This window comes from Somniosus microcephalus, chromosome 5 (genome assembly GCF_052327205.1).
Source record: "Somniosus microcephalus isolate GS21.2 chromosome 5, FLI_Smic_1.0, whole genome shotgun sequence".
NCBI classification, from domain to species: Eukaryota; Metazoa; Chordata; class Chondrichthyes; order Squaliformes; family Somniosidae; genus Somniosus; species Somniosus microcephalus.
The window spans coordinates 18,360,018-18,382,817 of NC_140991.1; the positions used below are offsets into that span (position 1 = coordinate 18,360,018).

Consider the following 22,800-nt stretch of genomic DNA (forward strand, 5'->3'; position numbering starts at 1 on the left):
CTACAACTTTCGGGGTTGTAGTCCCGCCTCCATCGAGTTCTAGCCAACCCACGTGATTTAGACTTGATTGACCTTGTTGAGCCCGCCCAGCGGGCGCAGCAGGCCAATTAAGGGCCACCCGGCAACAGGTGACGTCACAGATTGAAATTTCATCTGTCAAGACCTTTTGACAGATGAAATATCAGCGATTCACAGCTGTTTGAAGCTGTCAAACACTGACAATCTATACTCCAGGTTAATTCCTTCCTCTCAGGATGAATTAGAGATCTCCCCGGAACAGAAAGCTGAATGCTGCAATTTTTGACAGCTCGCAGCCATTCTGCTTTCTGTGCCGGTGAGATGAGGGACTCCCGAGACCTGAAGGAAGGAAGGCTATAAAGGTAAGTAAAGGTTAGTAAAACTGCTTTAAACACTTTACACACACTTACCTCTTCACTCATGCACCCATCACTTACCTGAACACTGGACATCTCGACCCCTCCAAGCCCTTCATCCCGACGGCCCGCCTCCTCTAACTTGGCGTGGTTTGGAGCCGTCGGGAATCCCACACTTCAACATAAAAAATAGGGATTAGGCTAAAAACTGCCTGTTAACTACCTGTTAACCGGCAGTTAATTGGCACTAATCCCCATCCTGCCTTGGGGAGGTGGGTACCCGCCTCCTTTGAAACGCATGGGGGCGGGTTGGGGGCGGGTCCCCCGATTTCGGGATTTTAACCCCCCCCCCCCGCCATACCTCCAATCCCACCTCCACGGCCCAATGAAAATCCTGCCTGATGACCCTTGTCCTTCTCTAGGATAGAAGTTACGAGACAGGAGGTGCTGTTGAAGTGACCTTGGCGCCTGCATCCTCGATCGTATAAACTGCTCCGGTAATGGAAAGCTTGGATATATGTATATAGTCCGCCCCCAGGGGCGCCAATCAAGCAAACTGCTTCATTCTGGGCGTTGTCGAGCTTCTTGAGTCTCGTTGCGGCTGCATCCATCCAGGCAAGAGGTGAGCTTTCCATCTGACTCCCTGACGCGACCCATTTGCTGAACCCTTAGGGTGAGCGGCTGCAAAGGTACAAGGCTGCTGCAGCTATATACTCTCATCTACAGATGCTTCACGGGACAGTCACACTCTGAGACATGCACACGCGAAAAGAGCAGTGGGAGAAAAAAAAAAATCAGCACCTGAATTAGCAGAAGTGTGGGCCAGAAAGGGACGCGGCAACCGCCGGGAGCTAGCCCAGCCCTGATCAAAACAAAACAAAACAAGCTGATAACATGCCAGGAGGAAAATGCCTCCTGGCACTCAGCCTCGTGCACTGGGAGTATGGATCGGTAATTTGGGCGCGCGGCCGCCACGATTTATCCAGTGGGCGGGGGGAGACGCGCTCCAGGAACACGGACATGTAAAATTACACCACCAGTGTCCAGTTGCAGAGTGCAATTGGAGAGGTAACTGCCACAGGGCCTGGCAGAAAGCCATTCTGCTTGCATTCCATTGCCAAAAAATGCATCATGGGTGGAGACCAAAACTGAGGAAAAGTTAACATAAACGAGGGAGAAAAAAACACACACACACACACACACACACACACGTGTATTTATAAATACAGTACAGTGGGCTTGCATCAACCAAATCTGAAAGGCCAGCCAAGAATGATAAACATGAGCTACTGGAGACATTGGTTACAAGGGCTAAACCCCTGGCGATCAGCTTTCCCGTTTACACTCTGGTAGCACAGACAGATTACCTCTTCTGCATTGGCCACAGCCCCAGGTCGAGGGAGGTGCCAAACCAGCTAACTCTATAAGGTCAGGGTCAAATGGACATTTCCGCCTACTCGAGCTGCCTCCCGAGGAGAGCAGTGGTGCTCACAACACAACCCAGGGGCCAATGGTAACCCATCTCCCCGTTCACTGGTGACCCTCAGCACTCATGGCGCGCCACTGCGTTTCTGGGTTGCGAGTCGTCGCCTGCTTGGCTGCACAATGTTGACTGAGCGGAGATTCCATGGACTTTCCTTGGTGCCACTTAAAAAGAAGTGTTATGAGGAGGGTCAGGGAGAGCCCAACTTTCAGGCAGCAAGTGAAAGGGTCGCATTTAAACAAGAGTTACTCAATACGACTACTGTCTGCTACATTTTTCTTTGCTCTTCCTGTGGGGTAAATGCCGGGGCTCTATTTGGCTACTGTCCACAGTGACATGATTGAAATCAGGAGCTTGCTGTATGGGAAATGGCAAGCACAGGGCCATGGAACGGTGACCCCAAATTTTGCTGCAATCCTTATAGTGGATTTCAAGAGACATTATTTTGGGGATCGTGGCCCTCAACGAAAAGTTAATGGCCCAGATATTCCGATCCCTACAAGTGGGAACGCGCTGTGTACCCACCTGTAGGGACATCGGAGATGCTGGTTTCAGGCATGCACTGAAAGCTGGCATTTCTGATCTGTCAAGAATGGTCTTGACAGATCCTCCGGCTGCCCGGAGAAGGGCCTCTGCGGGCGGATAGTTCCGCTTTTTGGAGACCCTCCGCCCGCAGAAAACCCTTACAATTCTTACGCCTGGTAAAAGCAGGCGTAAGGCCTGCTTCTACAAGGATAAGAGTTGAAAAAAAGTATTTAAAAAAAAAATGTTTTTCACTGGTCTTCCTGTCAAGTGTATGAAGGGAGATTCCCTTCTGTGATTGGCTCCTCATGGCCCACGTGATCCCGGGGATGCTGCGAACTACCTGCGCTTCTGGGATACGTGGGCCCTGCACACTTGGAGTTCGAGAGGCCCAGGAGCGGGAAGTGTGTGCGTCCCGGGAGCCCTCAGGTAAGGGTGTAGATTTTTCCAGATCGCAGGCCTCCAGCGGGCGGAGGAAAATACGGGCCAATGTGTCCCAATTGGTTGGCATTGAACTTGACTTCGGGGCTTCTACTCAGCAATACATAGCAGTTACAAAAATAGCCCAACCAGTCTGTGCCGGTATGTTAGATAGGGTGAGATGATGCAAGGTGGGAGGATGCTTCAGTGGAGCGTGAACTTGTTGGGCCAAATGGCCTGTTTCTGTGTTGTAATATTCAATATAATTCTATAGCATTTACCCTTCACATGAGCATATAGCCCTGATCACATTTACCCACCCTGTTTCCATATCCGTTCAACCCCTTTTCCTTTCATCCAATCCAATCTAATCCTGAATGTTGACATAGCATCTGCCTCAACCACTAACCTTGGAAGTGAATTCCACAGCCTCCCAACTCCGAAGAAGTTTCTCCTGCCCTCTGTTCTAAATCTCTTGCATTGTATCTCTGACCGCTCGCTCTCCTCTTTCTTAAGTGGGAACTCCTTGCTGTTTCTAATACTATGAAAAGCAGCGCCTGACATTCGACCTACGTTCTGCAGGTATTATGGGATGGCACCCTGTCATGACGGAGGAGGCAGACTATGCCCTCTGGTGAGCTGCTGAACTGGAGAAACAGCATTCTCAAAAGGGACGCACACACCAAGTCATGATAAATTGCCGTTTATCTTCCCACTGCAGGATTCCCTTAGGCGAGCATGCAGGTCTTGTTTGTAGTTAGGAGCAGCGACCTGTCAGTGCCACCAAAAATAACTGTTCTCTTTCCTGATGATGGCATCCGACACAAGCGCGGTTTAACTCCCCTCTGAAGAGCGAGTGACAACTGAAACAATGCAGGCAGGCACAGACAATGGGTGGAGGAATGACGTGTTCTCAACAGCACTGAGAATGACAGACCACGATAATGACCACCCACCATGGCTCGAAAGGGCTGTAAAATCTCTTTGGCAACTAACACGATTTACATGTAATTTCTCTGTAATTCTAAGATGGAAACAGATAGTTTGGCCTAAACATAGAAACATAGGAGATAGGAGCAGGAGTAGGCCATTCGGCCCCTCGAGCCTGCTCCGCCAGTCAATGAGATCATGGCTGATCATCCAAATTCAGTACCCTGTCCCTGCTTTCTCCCCATATCCCTTGATCCCTTTAGCCTTAAGAAATATATCTAACTCCTTCTTGAATATATTTAATGAATTGGCCTCCACTGCCTTCTGTGGTAGAGAATTCCACAGGTTCACCACTCTCCGGGTGAAGAAATTCCTTCTCATCTCTGTCCTAAATGGCTTACCTCTTATCCTTAGACTGTGACCCCTGGTTCTGGACTCCCCCGCCATCAGGAACATCCTTCCTGCATCTAGTCTGTCTAGTCCTGTTAAAATTTTATACGTTTTTATAACCAGTCGGTGTTGGTGTTTATCTTCAACAGGAGCAGTAGCCCGAATCCCATGTGTCCAGTCCGTTCCCATGTGCCTTTAACTTCCTTTCCTTCAACCTGTCTAACCTATTCTTAATTATTGACATGGTTTCTGCTTCAATCCCATGGCATTCCACAGCCTAGTAACCTGCTGTTAAAAAAATTCTCCTGCTCTATCCTAAATCTCTTAGATTTACCCTTGTATCTATGTCCCCTCAATCACCGGAAACAGTCTGTTTCTATCTACTCTGTCTCATCGCTTCATAATTTTAAACGCCTCTATCAAATCACCCCGTAATCTCCTCTATTTCAACAAAAACAGCCTAAGTTTTCGAGTCTTTGTATTTGTACTCCCTCATACCTTAGCATTCGCGCGGTACTCACCGACTTGTGCTAAGGGAAACCAGAGGCAAAGCCGACTGGTTGGCAAAGCCGGTAGAAAAGTGACACCTTCAGGGAAACTTCAGTCCCACCGGTTGCTGTTTGCAACTTTGGGGCTCTACCAAGACTGGAGCTGGCCAGTGACAGAACAGTGACTGGCCAGCTGTAGGCTTTTATAGACTCTTCACAGGCCTCAAGAGAAATACATACAAATAGGTCAGGTCCATCAGTGATCACCCTAACCCCTAGATGATGCAAAGTTGTTCACCAGCTCCCAACTGCTAGTAATGCCAACTCGTTGGAAGAAGCAAAAATGGCTTAAAAAAGAAGTCCTGGTGCTACTTTGAGAAGAAACTCTGGGACCCCTGATCCTGCGCTACCTATCTATTTAATTGATGTAGATACCATGTAATCCAATCTAGGCTGGCACTTCAGTGCAGTCTGAGGGAATGCTGCACTGTCGGGGTTGCAGTCTTTCGGATGAGACATTAACCCGAGTCCCCGTCTGCCCCTCTCATGTGGACGTAATAGATCTCAAGACACTATTCCTAAATGGCGTTATATATAAATGCAAGTTCTTTCTTTCGTCAAGCAACTTTCTGCAACTGTCTTGTAGCGTTTGGATGAGTGTTGAGTGACTCTGCCTGTTGCTTATGCTGACAGGCGAGACTTCTGGCAGTAGATTAGAAGGACTAATGGCAGTAGATTAGAAGGACTAATGGCAGTAGATTAGAAGGACTAATGGCAGTAGATTAGAAGGACTAATCCTTCTAAGCTTTTGCAAATCATAAAAGTTTCATGCTGGTTCTTGTGAGATTACTCCTTTCTTCTTGGATTGGGAGAACTTTCTGCTTATTCCTCCCTCATCCAATAGCATCAGAAAAAAACAAACAAACAAGGTTGACTGCTGTTTGTTCCCTAGAGGAGCAATTCCCCACAATCAATGCACTTCAATAGCAACCCATTGTGTGAAGCGCGTTGAGATGCTTTGATGACGAGATAGGCGATGCACAAATGCAAATTTATTAATTATTGCAGTGAATTAGAAAACATGTCTATATACTTTGATGTATTTTTGAGAGAGAACAGACCTTATATCTACATCTGTTGATCCAATTCCCAAGCTACCTTTTAAAAAAACCAGAAGCTTAGCCATACAGGCCCCAGACGATGGTCACCAGTTGATAAACAGATGCAGAAAGCTCAGTAACTCAGGAGCACTGAGCCTAATTGCAGCATCTCTACCAACATCTGCTTACTGAGCACAAACCAGGGCTGAACCTGGGACCTTCCTGGTCCACATGGGTCAGCTACTCACTGGGCTAGCTCAACAATGGCTTTGATCCTAACCTGAAGACAAATGCCCTGCGTAGCTTTCCTTTTCATACGGCAATGGTTATTGTCACTTCTCTGGTCTAGGCTGCCAATCTAATGCCATTTAATACTGAACTACTGGCACCTGTGCACGACTAGCAACCATTGGACGACGTGACTTCAAATGCTGCTCCAGCGGTTGAAGGGAGATTGCACCACCCAGACACCTGGAACCAGGTATATACGCACGCACGCACACACAGTGTACAGGTATCAGGTAGCCCTTGTACAGACCGGATAGATTAGCCATTACAAAGTTGTTACTCTAACAGGTAAGCAGGCAATAGCCAATCCACCCATGGAAAAGAGCAATGCTGATAACAAAAGAGTCAAACCTCCATTGAGTTTCCTTGATTCTCTTTTCTGTCAGAGCATTTGTGCTAGAGGTCCCCGCAATGAGTTTGTTGGTAAATCAACGACCCATGTGTGGCACAGACACATGCAGTCTAAGGAGGTCCCAGGACTCAATCTACGCCTAGATTTGGGACATCTGATTTAGGAAAGAGGGGCAAAAAAAATCCAGGGGTGCTTCTCCTGACTCCGACTGGAAAGCACAGGTCAGATCAAGATCGGGCTTAGTTGTGATGCCCTCCATGGTCAGACAGCCTAGGGGCACTCATGAAGAACGCGAGACAGCCCTTGGCATCCATTGGGCCGTACCTTAGCAGGAGTCAGTGCCTTCAGGAATGAAGTAGGGGGAAACCATTTCTTCAACAGCCCTTTGTGCTACTTTCTGGAGTAGGAGTGGTATGAGAAAAATAAAATCCCGCTTATGCAAACATACAAAACTAATGGGCAGGAAAAGACCAGCTGTTCCATCAAGCCTGCCCCACACACCATGATGGCTGGCATGATCCCACTCCCTGGCAACTGTGAGATTGAACCAGACTGTTCGCAACCTTGGTGTCGTATTTGACCCAGAGATCAGCTTCCCACCACATATCCGCGCCATCACTAAGACTGCCTATTTCCACCTCCGTAACATCACCCACCTCAGCTCATCTGTGGTTGAAACCCTCATTCATGCCTTTGCTACCTCTAGACTTGACTATTCCAATCTACCCCTGGCCGGCCTCCCATTTTCCACCCTCCATAAGCTTAAGCTCATCCAAAAACTCTGCTGCCCGTATCCTAACTCTTACTATAAGAACATAAGAATTAGGAGCGGGAGTAGGCGATATGGCCCCTCGAGCCTGCTCCGCCATTCAATAAGATCATGGCTGATCTTCTACCTCAACTCCACTTTCCTGTCCGATCTCCATATCCCTTGATTCCCCTAGAGTCCAAGTCCCGTTCAGCCATTACCCCTGTGCTTGCTGACCTACATTAGCTCTCGGTTGAGCAATGCCTCAATTATAATTCTCATCCTTGTTTTCAAATCCCTCCGTGACCTTGTCGCTGCCCATCTCTGCAATCTCCTCCAGTCATACAACCCTCAGAGATATCTGCGCTCCTCCAATTCTGGCCTCTTGCGCATCTCCGATTTTAATCGCTCTAACACTGGCGACTGTGCCTTCAGCTGCCGAGGCCCTAAGCTCCGAAATCCCCTCCCCAAACCCCTCTGCCTCTCTATCCTCCTTTAAGACACTCCTAAAACCTACCTCTCTGCCCGATTATCTCCTTATGTGGCTCGGTGTCAAATTTAGTTCGATAATGCTCGTGAAGTGCCTTGGGACATTTTACTACGTTAAAGGCACCATGTAAATGCAAGTTGTTGCTGTTGTTGGAGCATCATGACTAAACATTTCTTACTCTCCACCCCCGCCCTCCCATAGCCATTATTAGCTTCACTCAGGTGCAAAACCAAGACCAATAAAACTATGCAACTAGCAAACTATCTGAATAATAAACTTGAGATCACAAAAGGATGACGCTGCAGCCCTCTCCCACACTCTCCAACCTCACCTGTAATACCAGATGTGAATAGCTCATGGGTTCCTTTGTTTGCAAAATTGAGGCCATTTCCTCAGCTGCCTCTTTCTCCTCTACTCCCTCCACCCTCGCTCCCCAGGTCTCTCCAAATCCAGCTCCACCCCTATACTATGCAACTCCTCCACCATCTTCCCACATCAATCGAATTTCCGCCGTGAAGCCTGCCACTATCCTGTTTGACCCCCTTTCGCACCCATTTCCTATTTACCTGCTTCAAAAGCAGGGAAGTCATGTTAAATTTGTATAGAACCTTGATCGTGCTGTTGGGGGAGGTTTAAACTAATTTGGCAGGGGGGGTGGGCACCAGGATGCAGCATTAGAAAGGAGAAACAAGGTGCACAAAGAATTGGGAGAGACAGATAGCACTAGAATAAGAAATAGTACGGTATTAGGTGGGGTCAGACTAAGAGAGAACACAAGAAGGACTAAGATAGGTTAACAGTGCATGTGTGTGAATGCACCAAGTGTGGTAAATAAGGTTGGTGAGCTGCAGACACAAATAGACACATGGGAATATGATGTTGTGGTGATAATGCAGACCTGGCTCAAAAAAGAACAGGATTGGATACTAAATATTCCTGGATATAAGGTGTTCAGGAGAGATAGGGAAGGAAAGAAAGGAGGTGGGGTGGCAATATTGATTAAGGAGAATATTACAGTGCTGGAGAAAGAGGATGTCCTGGAGGGGTCAAGGATATAATCTATTTGGTTAGATTTGAGAAACAGAGGTGCCGTTACACTACTAGGTGTATTCTATAGGCCGCCAAGTAGTGGGAAGGATATTGGGAAATTGCAGGGAAATTACAGAGAGGTGCAAGAACTATAGAGTACTAATAATGGGGGACTCAACTATCCTGATATAGACTGGGATAGTAACAGTGTAACGGGCAGAGAGGGGGAAGAATTTCTGAAATGCATTCAGGAGAACTTTCTTGATCAGTGTGTTTCCAGCCCAACGAGGAAGGAGGCATTTCTGGATCTGGTTCTGGGGAATGAGGTGGGTCAAGTAGAGCAAGTGTCAGTAGGTGAACATTTAGGGAACAGTGATCACCGTACCGTAAGGTTTAGATTAGCTATGGTAAAGGACAAGGAGCAATCTAGAGTAAAAATACTTAATTGGAGGAAGGTCAATTTCAGTGGGTTGAGAACGGATCTGGCCCGGGTAAATTGGAATGAAAGATTGGCAGGCAAAACTGTAATCGAACAATGGGCTGCCTTTAACGAGGAGATGGTTCGGGTACAGTCGAGGTACAATCGCATGAGGAGGAAAGGTAGGGCAACCAAAGCCAGAGCTCCCTGGATAATGAAAGAGATAGAGCGCAAGATGAAGCAGAAAAAGGGGGCGTATGACAGATGTCAGGTTGAGAATACAAGTGAGAACCAGGCTGAATATAGAAAGTTCAGAGGGGAAGTGAAAAAGGAAATAAGAGGGGCAAAGAGAGAGTATGAGAACAGAATGGCAGCTAATATAAAAGGGATTCCAAAAGTCTTCTATAGTCATATAATTAGTAAACGGGTAGTAAGAGGAGGGGTGGGGGCAATTAGGAACCAAAATGGAGACCCATGCATGGAGGCAGAGAGCATGGCTGAGGTACTAAATGAGTACTTTGTATCTGTCCTTACCAAGGAAGAAGATGCAAAGTCATGGTGAAAGAGGAGGTAGTTGAGATACTGGATGGGATAAAAATTGATTAAGGAGAAGATATTAGAAAGGCTGGCTGTACTTAAAGTAGATAAATCAGGACTGGGTGGGATGCATCCTAAGATGCTGAGGGAAGTAAAGGTGAAAATTGCGAAGGTACTGGCCATAATCTTTCAATCCTCTTTGGATACAGGGGTGGTGCCAGAGGACTGGAGAGTTGCAAATGTTACACCCTTGTTAAAGAAGGGTGTAAGGATAAACCCAGCAACTACAGGCCAGACAGTTTAACCTTGGTAGTGGGGAAGATTTTAGAAACGATAATCCAGGACAAAATAACAGTCACTTGGACAAGTGTGGAGTAATTAAGGAAAGCCAGCACAGATTTGCTAACTTGATTGAGTTTTTTGATGAGGTAACAGAGAGGGTTGATGAGGGCAATGCGGTTGATGTGGTGTACATGGACTTCCAAAAGGCATTTGATAAAAGTTTGCCAGCAAAATTAAAGCCCATGGAATAAAAGGTACAGTGGCAGCATGGATACGAAATTGGCTAAGTGACAGGAAACAGAGAGTAGTGGTGAATAGTTGTTTATCGGACTTAAGGAAGGTATACAGTGGGGTTCCCCAGGGGTCGGTACTAGGACCACTGCTTTTCTTGATATATATTAATGACTTAGACTTGGGTGTACAGGGCACAATTTCAAAATTTGCAGATGACACAAAACTTGGAAGTATAGTGAACAGTGAGGAGGATAGTGATAGACCTCAAGAAGACATAGCCAGGCTGGTGAAACGGGCGGACACGTGGCAGATGAAATTTAACGCAGAAAAGTGCGAAGTGATACATTTTGGTAGGAAGAACAAGGAGAGGCAATATAAACTAAATGGTACAATTCTAAAGTGGGTGCAAGAACAGAGAGACCTGGGGGTATATGTGCACAAATCATTGAAGGTGACAGGGCAGGTTGAGAAAGCGGTTAAAAAAGCATACGGAATCCTGAGCTTCATAAACAGAGGCATAGAGTTCAAAAGCGATGAAATTATGATGAACCTTTAGAAAACACTGGTTCGGCCTCAACTGGAGTGCTGTGTCCAATTCTGGGCACCGCACTTTCAGAAGGATGTGAAGGCCTTGGAGAGGGTGCAGAAAAGATTGACCAGAATGGTTCCAGGGATGAGGGACTTCAGTTACGTGGATAGACTGGAGAAGCTGGGGTTGTTCTCCTCAGAGCAGAGAAGGTTGCGAGGAGATTTGATAGAGGTGTCCAAAATCATGAGGGGTCTAGAGAGAGTAGATAGAGAGAAACTGTTCCCATTGGCGGAAGGGTCGAGAATGAGAGGACACAGATTCAAGGTGATTGGCAGAAGAACCAAAGGCGACATCAGGGAAAACTTTTTTACGCAGCGAGTGGTTATGATCTGGAATGCACTGCCTGAAAGGGTGGTGGGGGCAGATTCAATCGTGGCTTTCAAGAGGGAATTGGATAAGTACCTAAAGGAAAAGAATTTGCAGGGCTATAGGGAAAGGGCGGGGGAGTGGAACTAGCTGAAGTGCTCTTGCAGAGAGCCGGCACGGGCTCGATGGGCCAAATGGTCTCCTTCTGTGCTGTAACCATTCTATGATTCTAGACCACACTGCACTGGTCTCCATATTATAAAAAAAGGATATACAGGCATTGGAGAAGGTGCAAGACAGATTCACAAGGATGATACCAGAACTGAGAGGTTATAACTATCAGGAAAGACTGAACAGGCTGGGGCTCTCTTCTCTGGAAAAGAGAAGGCTGAGGGGTGACCGGATAGAGGTCTTTAAGACAATGAACGGGTTCGATAGGGTAGACCTAGAGAAGATGTATCCACTTGCGGGTGAGACCAAAGTTAGAGGCCTTAAAGAGAAGATAGTCCCTAATAAATCCATTAGGGAATTCAGGAGAAACTTCTTTACCCAGAGTGGTTAGAATGTGGAACTTGCTACCAAAAAGAGTAATTGAAAAAAATAGCATAGCTGCATTTAGGGGGAGGCTAGATAAACACGAGGGAGAGAGGAATAGAAGGTTATGCTGATAGGATGAGATAAAGAGGGAGGAGGCTGGTGTGGAGTATTAACACCAGTATGGACCAGTTGGGTCGAATGGCCTGTTTCTGTGCTGTAGACTCGATGTACCTAACTTCCCCTTCTCAGCCCATGATCGCCAACATTGTCAGACTATTCCTATCTATAAGCATTGTTCCCAATTCTCCCTCCACCACCAACACACCATGGCTGCAGTATGCACCATGCCGCAAGCCTACATTTCGTTGTACTGCACTTGTGCACTAACAATGACAATAAAAGTTGATTTGATTTGATTTGATCTACAAGAGTCACTGCAGAAACTCGCCAAAGCTTCTTCGACAGCAGCTCCCAATCCCACGACCTCTACCACCTAGAAGGACGAGGGCAGCAGGTGCATGGGAAAACCACCACCTCCAAGTTCCCCTCCAAGTCACACACCATCCTGACTTGAAAATATATGGCCGTTCCTTCATCGTCGCTGGGTCAAAATCCTGGAACTCCCTCCCTAACAGCACTGTGGGAGTACCTTCACCACACGGACTGCAGCGGTTCAAGGTGACTCACCACCACCTTCTCAAGAGCAATTAGGGATAGGCAATAAATGCTGGCCCACATCCCATGAATGAATTAAAAAAAACTAAGTCAGAACCACCCTGGTCAAAGTCTCCACTAACATCCTGTGTGACTGCGCCGAGATTGCTGCCCCTCCTCGTTTTCCTCCTTGACTTATCTCCAACCTCTGACCATATTGTCTATTACCGTTCCTCTCTACTGTCTCTCCGTCTTGATCAATTTTCTTGGCACTGCTCTCTCATTGTTCCAGCCCTACTCTCACAACATAGTCACTAATACCTCACACAGTCGCCTCAGACGTGCCTCAGCATTCCATCCTTGATACCCTCCTATTTAACATCAACAAGCCACCCCCTCTGCGGCATCATCTGAAAACACAGCGTCAGCTTCTGTGTATATGTCAATGACAACCAACTATGCCCCTCTACCAGGTCAGGGGCTTTACTATCCATCATCCCCATCCCAAGTCCTGGATGAGTGGAAATTTCTAGCAGCTTAACGCCAGCAAAACTAAACTCCAGAGGGGCAGTTCAGAGTCAACCACATTGGTGTGGGAACTGGAGCCACATAGGCCCAACCGTGCAAGGATGGCAGGTTTCCTTCCCTAAAGGACAATAGTGAACCACAGGAAACTCTCGTTTAAACGGCACCTAAATATCCGGAATTCTCTAATAACCGGCAAAATTCTCACTTCGTAAACTACAGTATACAGTCGTATCACAGAATCTACAGTGCAGATAGAGGCCATTTCGGCCCATCGAGCCTGCACCGACACATATCCCACCCTATCCCCGTAACCCCACGTATTTAATCCCCTAACACTAAGGGTCAATTTATCATAGCCAAATCAACCTAACCTGCACATCTTTGGACTGTGGGAGGAAACCGGAGCACCCGGAGGAAACCCACGCAAACACGGGGAGAATGTGCAAACTCCACACAGACAGTCGCCCGAGGCCAGATTTGAACCCGGGTCCCTGGCGCTGTGAGGCAACAGTGCTAACCACTATGCCACCGTGCCCCCCTTTATAAGTATTGTTTTACTGTTTATGGATTACCCTCAACTGGCATTACTGTACTTAATCAAGCATCTTCCACCATCCATTTAACACAACATTCTGTAGGTGAGTACCCAATTATACTGCACATTTCTTGATTTTTTAAATTTTTGTTTGTTAAAAATAGCCTCGGTAGATATACCTCTCCGTTACCCGGAATATTTAATCAACCGGCACCATCCCGGTCCCGTCGGTGCCGGACACCAAAGAGTTTCCTGCAGTTGGGTTTTTAATAACAATCCGACAGCTTCACGCTCACTTTTACCAATATCAGGTTTTAAAATTTTTTAAAAATCGAATTCAAACTGCCATGGTGGGATTTGAACTCCCAGTCCCTGGATTACTAGTCCAGTAACATACTACCGTACCCTAAGTGGATGGTCTTTCAGGCCCTTCTTGCTCACATTCTCTTGCAGAAACACTTTGCTTCGTTACCTCCCTCCTAGCCTTGAAAACCTTCTTTGAACTTGGCTTTGGTCTCCCTCCTAATCCCCTTTTTGCTTCCTGCCCGCGCTCTCTTGCAAAGTTGAGGCATTTGATTTGGGTACAGAGGTTGTAAATGTAAGCTCACACGAGAGAGAGAAATCAGTTGGCAAAAATTAAATGGAAAACTAAGCAAATTCATCAGAGATGTAATAATATACACCAGTAATACAATACAATATCCACTTTATCAAAGGCAAAACCCCACACACAAGAGGGTGCAGAGGAGATTTACCAGATTGGTTCTGGGGATGGGGGATCTTAGCTACAAGGACAGGTTGGAGAAGCTGGATTTGTTTTCATTAGAGCAAAGGAGGTTGAGGGGTGATTTGATAGAGGTGTACAAGATTATGACAGGTTTGGATAAGCTAGTCGGGAAAGGCTGTTCCCACTAGTTGATGGTACAAGGACTAGGACACAGATTTAAGGTTTCGGGCAAGAGATATAGGGGGGGATGTGAGGAAAAACTTTTTTTTAACGGTGATGACCTAGAATTTGCTGCTGACAGAAGTGGTGGAAGCGGAGACACTCGGGGAAAAATTCAGTTGTTTGTGCCTCCCGTTAGCGCCTTAAGAGGGTGCCAATTGGGGCGCAAAGCAACTAGCGCGGCGATGTTTGCGCCGCTCGTGAAATTAACTAGACATTTTGTGGCGGCGCTAAACACTACCGCCACGATCTCCTGCGTCGGCAGATCGTGACGTCAGTCGAGCGCGCAATGCCCCGTTAGTGCCCCGGACCGGATATTGAGTGGCGCTAGCAATGACAGGTTCAGGGGAGCGTTATGCTGTCAGAAAGGGACTAGGGGAGCCCTATTTAAAGGCGACCCTTCCTGCCTTTTTTTGTCAGTGACATTTTTGCACCACGCATTCTGAGAGAGAGAGACTTCTGGAGAGATTCAACGCTGTGTGAAGGAGTTTTGAGTACTGAGCAGCCCTTTGCAGGTTTATTTTGATTTGCCCTTCCTTGCTTCGCCAGCACTCTGAGGTAGCGCCTCGCTCCTCGGCCTTTGCGCCTTAAGACAGGTGTGAAGCGCCTGATTTAGCGCTCCAATCACCTCCAGGGGCGATAAAAGCCAAGTTTGCTGTCGGAGGTGATAATTAGCGCCAGGCGCTAAACTTTGCGCACGGCCGATAACGGCGCCCCAAACGGGGCGATACCGAATTTTTTCCCCCTCAATGTTTTCAAGGGGAGTCTGGCTAGGCACTTGAGGGAAATAAACTTGCAGGGCTATGGGGATAGAGCGGGGGAATGAGACTGACTGGATTGCTCTACAGAGAGCCGGCACGGGCTCGATGGGCCGAATGGCCTCCTCCTGTGCCGTTATGACTATGACCAGTGCAAGGGGCAAGGTGCAGTGGTCAGTCCGCTCAGAGAATGGGAAAGGTTGTTCAGCTCTCCACTCGCTCTGGGCTGAGCTCCACTGACAAAGCCCCACCTCCCGGAGCCTCGGCGAATTTCTTACCCAGCCGGTTAAGGTTGACGCGCGTCTCTTGCACCGACACCTCCCGCAGTCGCTTCTCCTCCGGCTCCGTACGCCTGGGCTTGCGGATACATTGCATTTTCTTTTTTTTTGAGAATATATATATATATATAAAAAAATGTTATTTTATACAAAAGAGCTGAGCGGTCTCTTCCTTCCGTTCCCCGAGGAGAGAATCAATCTTGAACCTTTCCTCTTTAAGCGAGCGAAGCCAGACCCACAGAGTGACGTGGGAGGATTTTTTATTTCTCGCTGGTTGATTTTAGGGGCGGGTTTAAAACTTTGGACTCCTGTCCAACATCCTACCGGAGAAAGAAGTAAAGAAAATAAATACTTGTCTTCCTATAGCGCCTTTCACAACCTCGGGACGTCCCAACGCCAATAAAGTAATGTTGAAGTGTAGTCGCTGTTGGAAACTGAATAGGTCACAATCTCAAGTTACACAAGGCCAGATCTAGGTGAGATGTCAGGAGGTGGTTTTTTTCCCAGAGAATGGTGGACTTCTTGAACAGGCTGCCAACTCTTGCGGTGGATGCCACTCGGTGAATTCCTTCAAGCCTGAACTAGAGCTGTTTCTGGCTGGGGTGGAGATCACCTCGTGCTAGAGTTAGGTACTGCAGGGAATTATCAGCGCCAGAGTGGTCTCTGGGATTAGTTTTGATCGCCTAAAGGGGGTCGGAGAGGAATTTTCCAGATCTCCCCCCCCCCCCCCCCCCCCCTAGTTGGCCTGGGTTTTGATCTGCCTCTCATGAGAGATGGAGAGTGTATGTATTGTGGTGTACGAGGCATTACAGTTATGTTGGAGCACAATGGATGGACCTGTCCGTCATTGACGCATCTTCGTATGTGGTGGGGACACTGATGAAGCAAACTGTTCTGTCCTGTATGGTGTCAAGCTTCTTGAGTGTTGTTGCAGCTTCACCTGTCCAGGCAAGTATTCCATCAGAGTTCTGACTTGAGTGTTGTAGATGGTGGGGAGGCTTAGAGGGGTCAAGAAGTGAACCACTGATCACAGAGTGTTCAACCTCTACCATGCTCTTGTAGCCATGGTGTTAGTATGACTGGTCAAGTTACGCCTCTGGTCAATGCTGACCCTCAAAATGTTGGGGACTAAGCGAGGGCAGTGCTTTTAAAGATCGGGGCACTTAGCTGAGCTTTCGCTTGTTCAAGATGGTCATTAAAGAAAGAAAGACTTGCACTTATGTAGCACCTTTCACGACCACCAGACGTCTCAAAGCACCTTACAGCCAATGAAGTACTTTTGGAGTGTAGTCACTGTTGTAATGTGGGATATGCACACAGGCAGCCAATTTGCACACAGCAAGCTCCCACAAACAGCAATGTGATAATGACCAGATAATCTGTTTTAGTGATGTTGATTGAGGGATAAATATTGTCCAGGACACCGGGGAGAACTCCCCTGCTCTTCTTCGAAATAGTGCCATGGAATCTTTTACGTCCACCTGAGAGAGCAGACGGGGCCTCGGTTTAACGTCTCATCCGAAAGACGGCACCTCCGACAGTGCAGCACTCCCTCAGCACTGCACTGGAGCGTCAGCCTGGCTTTATGGGCTCAAGTCCCCGGAGTACCGTATATGCCGCGAATGATTCCTGCCACATGCCACCTGAAGCCTGGATGTTAACTGGGTCTTGCTGTAGCCTGATATGGGCTGCTTCATTATTGGAAGAGTTGTGAATGGAGCTGAACACTGCGCGATTGTCAGCAAATGTCCCAACATCTGACCTTATGACCGAGGTCAATGATGAAGCAGCTGAAGATGGTTACATACAAAATACAATATGAACACAGGCCATTTGGCCCAACCAACCAATCTGTGCTGGTGTTTATCAACAACAACTTGCATTTATATCACACCTTTAACGTAGGAAAACATCCCAGATTGCTTCACAGGAGCATAAATCAGAAAACAATTGACACCGAGTCAAAGAGAGAGATATTAGGATGGGTGACTAAAAGCTTGGTCGAAGAGGTAAGTTTTAAGGAGCATCTTAAAGGAGAGAGAGAGGTAGAGAGGCGGAGAGCCTTAGGGAGGGAATTCCTGAGCTTATGGCCTAGATGGCTGAAGGCGCAGCTGCCATTGGTGGAACGAAGGGAGTGGAGGATGAAGAGTCCAAAGTTGGAGGATCGCAGAGTTGTAGGAGGGCTGCAGGGGTTACAGAGATAGTGAGGGGCAAAGTCATGGAAGGGTTTGAACATGAGGATTAGAATTTTAAAGTGAAGGCGTTGGTGGACTGGAAGCCAATGTAGGTCAGCGAGCGCAGGGGTGATGGGTGACCGGGACTCGGTGTGGATTAAGCAGCAGAGCTCCACACAAGCAGTAAACCTAATCCTATGTGACCACTTGTTCCCATATTCCTTTATTCTTTTCCTTCAGCCACCTATCTCACGTATTCGTAAATGTTCTTAAAAGCCCTGCAGCGGGTAGTCAAAACTGCCCAACACATTACTGGCACCCGGCTACCGACCATAGAGCACATATACCATAAACGCTGTCTACGGAGGTCACGGTCCATCATCAAAGACCCTACCCACCCCAGCCACAGTCTGTTCGCCCTCCTGCCATCCGGGAGACGCTACAGATGCATTCGCACCCGAACGACCAGATTTAGGAACAGCTTCTTTCCCAGGGCTGTCATCCTACTGAACTCCACAAATAAACTCTAAAGCCTGCACATCTGCCAATGCACTTTATATTGTTTATGTTAATGCTTATGTTAATGTATTACAAGCCAAATGAATGTTGAATGTTTAAATGTCTTAATCTAAATGTACACTCTCGGGAGCCGCAAGCCTACATTTCGTTGTACTGCACTTGTGCACTAACAATGACAATAAAGTTGATTATTATGATTATGATGTTGACACGGTCTCTGTTTCAGGCTCTAATTCTGGTAGTTCATTCCACAGCCTCACAACTCGTGTGTTAAAAAAAGTTTCTTCTGCTCTTGGCCCTAAACCTCTTACATTTATCTACCATCCCTCGTTCTAGATCCCTCAACCACTGGAAAGTATTTTTCTATCGACTATCATCCCTTCGTAATTTTTAACTCCTGTCAAATTATGCCTCTGTTCTACTGAAAAAGAGTCTCAATTTTTTAAGTCTCCTTTTATATTTGTATTTTCTCATACCAGGCAGCATTGTGGTGAATCTGCCCTGTACCCTTTCTATTGCCTCGACATCCTTCCCATGATGTGGAGCTCAAAACTACACACAGTACTTCAGCTGTGGTTGTACCATGGTTTTTATACAGGTTGGATTGAGCACGTTCTCTGAGGAACTCCGGTAGTGATGTCCTGGAACTACAATGGTTGATCTCAATCAGACAGTACGGAGGTGATCATTAGGTCGAGAGGTAGAGGTGGGTGTAATCAGCGTGCATATGGAAGCTGACCCAATGCCCGCAGATGATGCCACTGAAGGGCAGAAAGTACATGAGGAACAGGAAGATACACTGGTTAAGTTTGGACAGGTGGGACTGGAGCCACGTGAAGTCAGTCCCTTAGAGCGAGACATGATAGGGGAGGATGGCAATGGGGGGGGGTGGTGGTGGGGGGAGGAGAGCCAGACGGGCATGGAGTGGGGATGGAGGGAGGGAGAGCCAGACAGACACGGTGGGGGTGGGAGGGGAGGGACAGCCAGACGGGCACGGGAAGGGACAGCCAGCAGCAAGGCCACATCCACCATTTTTAATGCATTAGGTTTTAAAAATGCCTGGGGGTGTGGTGAGCCATTTGAGCTGGAGATTTAAACTAACACAGTAATGCATAATTAAATTGCTGTGGGGTTGTGATTATCCTGGAATCTAACTTAATCCTAATGATCAGGTATGTATGTTTTTTTGCTTCTACTGTTGGCCGGATCAGCTTTCTCATATGAATAAGACCTCACATTCACTCCACCTATATATACACTGTAGGTTACAATCGTGCTTTGTGATAACAAAGCACAGAAATACAGACATTACGACACGGAAACTGGCCACTTATCCCAACAAATCAGTGTTGGTTTTCACCCTCCACGAGAGCAAATTGCATTTACCCACCCTGTTCCCACATCTCTTCAGCCACCTGCCTAATCTAACCTTGAATGTTGACAATTTCTGCCACACCCAAGAACCCAGCCTCACGCCTCTTGTGTGAAGAAGTTGTAGTCTGCGTTGTTCTAACGAAAAATCCAATTTTCAAGTCTTTCTTTGTACTTGTATTTCCTCATGCCAGGCGGCATCCTAGTCAATCTGCTTTGTACCCTCGCTAAAGCCTCACGCCTAGAAATTCGATTGAGCTCAAAAATGGGCGCAGGGATGCGCGATCTGCCTGCGCCTGTTGAAAGGAGTTCAGGCAGCATGTAAAATTCGTGCTGCCTGCTACTTTGTATGATTGCAGCGTACAGCCCATTGCTGAACGTGCTGCTGACAGGCTGTACACTCAGCAGATGGGTTAAGTTCGCGCAAGGTTAGCTTCACCCCCCCCCCTCCCCCCGCTGAGCTTTACATAAAGCTAGCCTGTGCCTCCTAAAGGCAGTCTGCACTTCTTAAAGGTGAGCTGCCTTCTGGTGATCAAAAAATGTTAAAACCGCTTCAGCACAAACCAAAATGGCTCAACAGGCCAGGGAAAGGACACCCAGGGTCTCGAACGCAACATTCAAGGCCTTTGTGCAGGGGGTAAACACTCAAAGAAATGTTCTCTATCCACAGGGGGCCAGAAACACTGCAAGGAGCATATGGGATCACCAAGGCAGCCACTGCCAGCAGTACCGCCCCCAGGATGTAGCTCCAGTGCCCAAAGAAGTTTAATGACCTCAGACGAGTGGTCAAGGTCAGTGAATGCATCTTCAAAAGCCATCTCCTACCAACTTTAGGGAAGGAAATCTGCCGTCCTTACCCGGTCTGGCCTATATGTGACTCCAGACCCACAGTAATGTGGTTGACTCTTAACTGCCCCCTGAAATGGCCTAGCAAGCCACTCAAGGGCAATTAGGAATGGGCAATAAATGGTGGCCTTGCTTGCGATGCCCACATCCATGAACAAATAAAAAAAACTGCACCACTAGCCTCACACACTGCTCAATTCACCACACCCCCATCACTCACCTGCCAATCTCTACAAAACACGAGGCACACCTCACATTCCTAGCTTCACCTCACCCTCACACACTTACCACTGCTGCAAGCCTCATACCCACATCTCATAGCTTGAACACACTGTCAGTCATTCAACCATGACAGCCTCATCACCCAAACACATTACACCACACCCACTGACACACTTCTCTTTCTCTTGCAGGAAAACGTGGCGGATAACCTGTGCCAGCAGACCTTAACCGGCAGGGGACAGGCTCACCTGCATCACCTCACCCCCTTGGAGAGAAGCTGCTGGCCATTCTTGGCAGGGGCATTGCTGAGCCCATGGCCAGCAGTGGGGCTGAAGGAATACAAGATGCCGGTATCCACATATGTTATCCTCCTTCTCACATCCCACAATCTCTTCTGATTTACAATCTGCACATGGTGTAAGCGTGCATCTCTTGCTTTTCTTCCCCTCCCCTCACCACAACCCTACCCCTTGTGCCTTTCTCCTTTTCAGACACCCAAGAAATCCAGCCTGCCCAGCCAGGGTCAACAAGAGGGAGAGGAGAGTGAAGAAGAAACACTGTCACTCGATTTCACACTCCCAGCCACCAGCTCCTCGAGGTTGCCCTGCAAGGTAATCTGCAGTGTCCCCCACTGAAAGTCAGCAGCCTTCCACCAGCCATACTGCAGTCACTGGGGTAGCATTGCGTAGGAACACTAGTATAGGCAAAGGCACACAAGACAGTCACTAAGAGAATGCACAAGGGTGATGAGTTGATTTGTAATATTGGATGCATATATGGATAAAGTTGGATTGGAAAATTTGCTTTGTGCTGGCTTTTATTTCAGCATTGTGGCCAAGAGGACGCTGTGATGGTCAGTAACAGAGGGAAGGTAAGGTGTGGGTCTAATGTTGAAAGGGGAATTGGGGTTGTTCATTAGTACTGCAGATGGTTGATTCATCCCGGATATCCCGGCCAGAAAGGGGCTCTCTGGGTTGTCTCCTTCCTTCCGCTTCCTCCTCCTCTTCTGATTCCTCCTCCTCCCTCAGAGTAGCTTGTCCCCTTTGCTGCCTCTGCTCCATCTCATGCTGCAGCCCAGGGGGGACTGCAACTAGAGCCCCCCCAGGACTGGGAGCAAGTGGTGTTCTCAGGAGGCCTTCCTTTAAGAGCCAAAGCCTTGCAAACGTCCAGCAGCACTCCCTGCACACTTTAACAACGTTTTAAATGTCTTACACCAAGCCACTACCAAATAAACTGTACAGGAACCAGTACAAAAGCAAAAAAATCAAAAAACTTACCTCAAAGTTACGTGTGTCTCTCGAAGTAGCGCTGGTGGGGGGGTCCGTCGTGCAGCTGGATGCACGCTCAGCTATGCGTGCTTTAAAGAGGTTTTACATTTGAGTGGCAATGTCCAAAATAGCAGGTCGTAGAAACATAGAAGACAGGAGCAGGAGTAGGCCATTCGGCCCCTCGAGCCTGTTCCGACAATTCAGCGTTGCACGCTAATTAACGTCACGATCTGCCTTACCACCATTTTTATAGCGAACACAGGCAACGGCCGTGCTGTCAACCTGCCCAAAATGGCGGCAGCCGCAGGACGTACCAGAAGTGGGCGGCCGCCATTTTTTTTGCCAAAACCGGCGTTAAGGTGGGAAATTTCACGCCCTCAATACCTTCCTATAGCGTAGAGCCCAATACTGCACACAGTGGTCGAACAGGGGCCCTATTAAGGTTTTGTAATAGGCTCATCATTACCTCTTGGCTTCTCTATTCTACAACTCGTAATAAAACCTAGAATTCAGTTTGTTTATTTTTACAGCCTAATTGACCCAAGGTGTTGTCTTTAATGTCCTGCGATCCTGTACCGCCAAATTTCTCTGCTCTTCCACAGCACTGAGCCTACTTCTAAACCAAAATATATTACCTCACACTTACTGACACTGAATTCCATCTGCCACTTTGTAGCCCATCCCCCCATTTTATCAATATCCCTTTGCAGCTTCTGTTGTGCTTCTATTTTGCTATTGTCTGCAATTTCCGACACCACTTGCTCTAGGCCTATAGCCAAATCATCAATATACACAGTAGCCCCATGATCTGAACACTGTGAGACACCACGACCCACTTCCAACCATTCTGAAAAACTGGCCTTAACTCATGCTCTCTATCTTCGCCTTTCTAACCATTTTTAAAGCCAGCTGACTACCCTCCTTCGAATTCCATAACCTTTAATCTTCTCTAGTAAACTCCTGTGTGGCACTTTGTCAAAACCATTCCTAAAGTCCACGTATTCTACACCTGCTACATTCCCTCCCCATCCCCCGCCAACCACCAATCTACCATGTCTGTTAGCTCCTCAAAGAATTCTGAGGTTTGCCAAGCATGAACGTCGCTTTTCAAATCCATGCTGGCTACTTCTAACTATTTAATCTTTATCTTCATAGATAAATCCTTCATTAAACACCCTAATATT

At 47.5% G+C, this 22,800-nt stretch overlaps 1 protein-coding gene and 1 long non-coding RNA gene across 4 annotated transcripts in view; one reads left to right on the top strand and one right to left on the bottom strand.

Annotated features, from left to right (window-relative positions):
* Positions 1-22,800, bottom strand: part of plcd1a (phospholipase C, delta 1a) — a 181,625-nt gene that overhangs the window by 133,221 nt on the left and 25,604 nt on the right. The window contains exon 1 of one of the 3 annotated variants that reach the window (XM_085987392.1): positions 15,217-15,446. The exons of the other annotated variants lie outside the window; for them this stretch is intronic. Within the exon in view, the coding sequence (XP_085843518.1) occupies positions 15,217-15,313 (97 nt within the window). The 5' untranslated portion in view covers positions 15,314-15,446. Of the gene's footprint in view, positions 1-15,216; positions 15,447-22,800 lie in introns of those variants that run through there. 3 annotated transcript variants of the gene reach the window in all.
* Positions 744-21,128, top strand: LOC147116929 (uncharacterized). The gene is made up of 3 exons (XR_015078331.1): positions 744-996; positions 20,540-20,698; positions 20,840-21,128. It is a non-coding gene; the product is annotated as an uncharacterized LOC147116929 (long non-coding RNA).